The following is a 3,941-nucleotide window of genomic DNA, read 5'->3' as shown; positions in this document are numbered from 1 at the left end:
GGCTGTTGGCCAACCAATTTGAAATACATCACTAGTTGCTGGGCAGACTCTAGCCCACCAGGTAGAAGCCCCTCACCCAGGTAGCTGATACCAGTCACTAGGCAGAGGGAGCAGGTTTCCCCCCTCCCTCAGGAATGTAGCCAGCTCAGATTACCTAAAGAGATAGGGTAAAGCTGCGTCTCCTCTGCTGGGCCCATCCTAATCAAATTGTCACAACACAGAGATTTTGGGGAGAAACAAAGGTGGCTTCCCACCACAACACCCATGTGGGCCCATAACAACCATGGGCCCATAACAGCTGTGCATTTCACACCCTTGGTATCAGTGCAAGCAGACACCCAAGAGGGAGGTGAATTAGGGCCCATCCATCTCCATCCATAGCTGAGGCACAGATAAGCAGAGCCCAAATACCTCCATCCTGTGAGTTATACAGAGGCAGGTCTGTGTGGGAGAAGCTGGGATCTCACATGCATCCCACCCCAGGCACAGGCCTGGCAGCCACAGGACCACACTGCTGAAGCAGAACAGGCCAGACCCAGCATGGCTGCTCAGATCTTACTCTCAGTCCAATGTTGAGTCCAAGAAGGCTGGGTTGGCTCACACACACGGTGCTGTCTATGCCTTTCACAGGGCAACCAGTCAAGCACAGACAGCAGCTGCAAACATCTAGGGTACTTTTACATCTGCTCTGAGGTTGGGGAGGGCAGTGCTCTAATTAGGCCAGCTCCAAGAGTTACTCTAATTAAAGCGCTGCTGTGTCTCCTGTATCAGCATCCCCATGCTTAAAAATGACAGCGGGAGCATTTGAACGAAAGCTCATTCAACAAGCTTTAGTTCAAGGGCCCCGCTACCATTTTTAAGCACAGGGATGCTGATACATAAGACACAAGAGACTGCTGGAGTGCAACTGCCACACTCCAACAGACTCAATTAATCAAGTCTGCTCCAACACGCTTGAATTCAAGTGCATTGAAGCAGCCTCTGTGCTTGTGCATAGGCACCACTAGATGTGCAGGCATGTGTGAGCATGCAGGAATGGAGATGCACAGAGCAGAGCAACTCTTCCACAGCAGCCACAAGGACTTCATTGTAACCTGGGTCTGACAGACTCTACATATCAATCAAGTGCTAGGCATGTCTGAGTTGGCACATCTACTTAATGCGATGCAATAAACTCCAGCGCATATCACATCAGAGCTTATTGTTCCTGGGACCGCAGTGCATTGAGCTGGATCAGAGCAGCGCGGAGTTGCTTGGACCCAGCTCAACATACTGCAGAGAGGCTGGCTGGGTCACAAGGTGCCCCAACCAGCTGCATCAGTGCCTACACATGCACTGCTGCAAAGTAAAAATACTTGTATTTCTTTGTATTTAAAAGGATTTGTATTTAGAAGTACTACCCTGCTGAAGAGTTTATTAGTTTACTCCAGTCTAATAGCCCTGCACATGTGGATGCTAAGGCCTTTACTGAGGAATGATTAGTCTACTCTGCAGTAAATGCCTCATACAGATGCACTGTGCCACTGTCTGGCAGTGAGGCAAGAATTTGAAACAACGCTTGGACATTGTAAAAGTAAGAAGCTCCATGCCCTGGGCTTAGGGAGGGGACTTGGAAACTCACACCCATTGCAGGAAGGAGGTGCAAGCTGGGACGGTAAGGATCTATATTACTCTGAGAAGAAAATGCTGTTGATAATATATACCAGTGTTCATTAAAGGAGAAACCCAAGATGCACATCTCTCCCTAGAATTGTCCTTTCTCTACTATGATGATTCTCAACCAAAGTGTTGCCAGATCCTTTGAAGAATGTCAAACCTCCAGTGCAATCCACAGAGGAGAAAGACAGATTGGTGGGAATAGCTGTTGAAAGTGAGCCTGTATTTCAGAGGGGAGCTCTCAGAGCCTCCCTACTATTGTACAACTGTGTCACACCCCTACCACAGTCTTCTGCTTCCAGCTGGGGCTTCCTGACACTGCTCCCATACAGAACACCATGCAGCTCTCCCACAAATCTCTCCACCTATTAATTACAAAGAGCTTTACCAAGGTCTGTATCATCACCCCTGTTTTACAGATGGGGAAACTGAGGCAGAGACCAAGTTGCCCAAGCTCATTGAGCAGGCTAGGAGTAAGGCCAAAGAGGAACCTCTAATTTCACCAAGTCTCAGTCCAGGGACTAAACCACTATTAGACCGCACTGTCCCCCTACGATGCAAGGGTGGGGGATACTGGATGTTCATCCTCTATATTCTTTCCAGGTCAAAGGAGGAGGGCACTGTCCTGGAACTTGGGTTTGGATACCCCAAGGGAGGACCTATCCCAGAATGGAGCTCAAATCACCTGTGAGCGGCATCAGGGAGTTAGAGGAGGGGTTCTCAATCCCCAGGCCAGGGCAGGTAGGCTGCCAGACCAGAAGTGGCCGCGGACCAGCAAACCGTGGCCCCCCTCAGAGCTGGGTGGAGACACCGCAGCTCCTCCTGCAGGGCCCGCAGCAGCCCAGGGTTTGGCCCACCCCCCTGCCCGGGGGGTGGGGGTATCCTTACCTGTCTTCCAGCCAGAAATTCTGGCCGCGGTCGGCTGTGACTGCTGGGCTGCGGTTTGCCAGGCCGCAGCCACTTCCAGGCCGCAGTTTGCTGGGCCACGGCAAAAAAACTTTGGGAATCCCTGAGTTAGAGGATACTAGCCCCTCTTCCAGCAAGTTGGATCTCTAGTCATTTGAGGGCAGCAGCAGGTCAGAAGCCCCAGCAGTGCTGATCCTGGCCAGCTGAAGACACAGGAGCGTAGGATGAGGAGGGCCATCCTGGGCAGTCAAATGCAGTCCCTACGTTCACAGGCAATCAATGACACAGGAACCCCCCAAATCACCACAGCAAACCTCTACCCCCCCCTACAATGAAGACTATCCAAACTGCCCCGTGACATGACATAGGTAAAAGAAGGAGAGACAAGGGCAGTGCCCACACCCTGTCACTGCAACAACAGGGAAATAGTTGCTTAGCATGCATTTGGAAGACCCCAGGAAAAGGGTCATGCCCCACAATATAGAGGAAGGCAACCACCCCCACACATCTTGTTGCAAGCTGGGGAAAACTAAGACCAACAGAACAGCAACTAGACACCACCTTCCCCTGCTGGATGGGCCCACACAGCCTGCCTTTGCATGCCCCATGGCTATTGCAGTCCTAACAAGAACAGCTCTCAGGAGTTTCTCCATCATACAGGAGCTGGGAACCTCTCTGCTTCAAAGGACCCTATGGGCAGCACAGCACTGACACCTGACTCTGCTGCAAAGAGTTGTTCATTAAAAAGGGAGGATACATCACTCAGAGCTGGCAAGATCAGAACCTGCCTAATGGAGTCTATTGTTTGCCCAAGACATACTGCAATACAATTAATAGCCTCTATAACAAAGGGGAGGGGGCACAGATATTAGGGGCTGGAAGGGACCCCTGAGATCATCGGGTCCAGCCCCCCTGCGCTAGGGCAGGAAAGACTGATGTGATGTGCTACCTGCAACAAGGGTGCTACCTGCCTTTCTCCCACTGTGGGCCGAAGGGGACGAGCCACAAGGAAACGCAAACGCCTGCCCTCTCCGCAGTGAGGAAGAGGCTACAACCCTCCTTTTGAACACAGGACACTTCAAACCATTCTGCAAACACCAGAAAATGGCTGGTTCCCTGGTTGACTGGTGGGAAAACTGAAGCTAACTTTGAAAAAAAGAGAGATTGACCTTAACTTTGTGAGCAAAGATTTTGGATGCCCAAACTGGGATTGCTGGAAGGAGGCAGGGGGGTGGGGAGGAACAGCCTCTGCCGGGCAGTGAGTCCCGAGCTATGCGGGAGGCACCGGCAGCGCCACCACGGCGGGGGCAGCACACGGGGCAGCGGAGCTCCCGGCCGGCCCCGGCCCGTTCCCGCTCGCCAGGCCGGAGCCGGCGGCC

General features: G+C 52.3%; 1 protein-coding gene across 1 annotated transcript in view; it reads right to left on the bottom strand.

Annotated features, from left to right (window-relative positions):
* Positions 1-3,941, bottom strand: part of METTL26 (methyltransferase like 26) — a 36,035-nt gene that overhangs the window by 9,876 nt on the left and 22,218 nt on the right. Inside the window, exon 2 of the mRNA XM_019507402.1 lies at positions 2,545-2,708. Within this exon, the coding sequence (XP_019362947.1) occupies positions 2,545-2,708 (164 nt within the window). The remainder of the gene's footprint in view (positions 1-2,544; positions 2,709-3,941) is intronic.

The sequence above is a fragment of the Gavialis gangeticus genome, unplaced genomic scaffold, assembly GCF_001723915.1.
Source record: "Gavialis gangeticus isolate Ggan-Ray unplaced genomic scaffold, GavGan_comp1, whole genome shotgun sequence".
Taxonomy (NCBI): Eukaryota; Metazoa; Chordata; order Crocodylia; family Gavialidae; genus Gavialis; species Gavialis gangeticus.
This window is presented reverse-complemented; position numbering and strand designations above follow the sequence as displayed.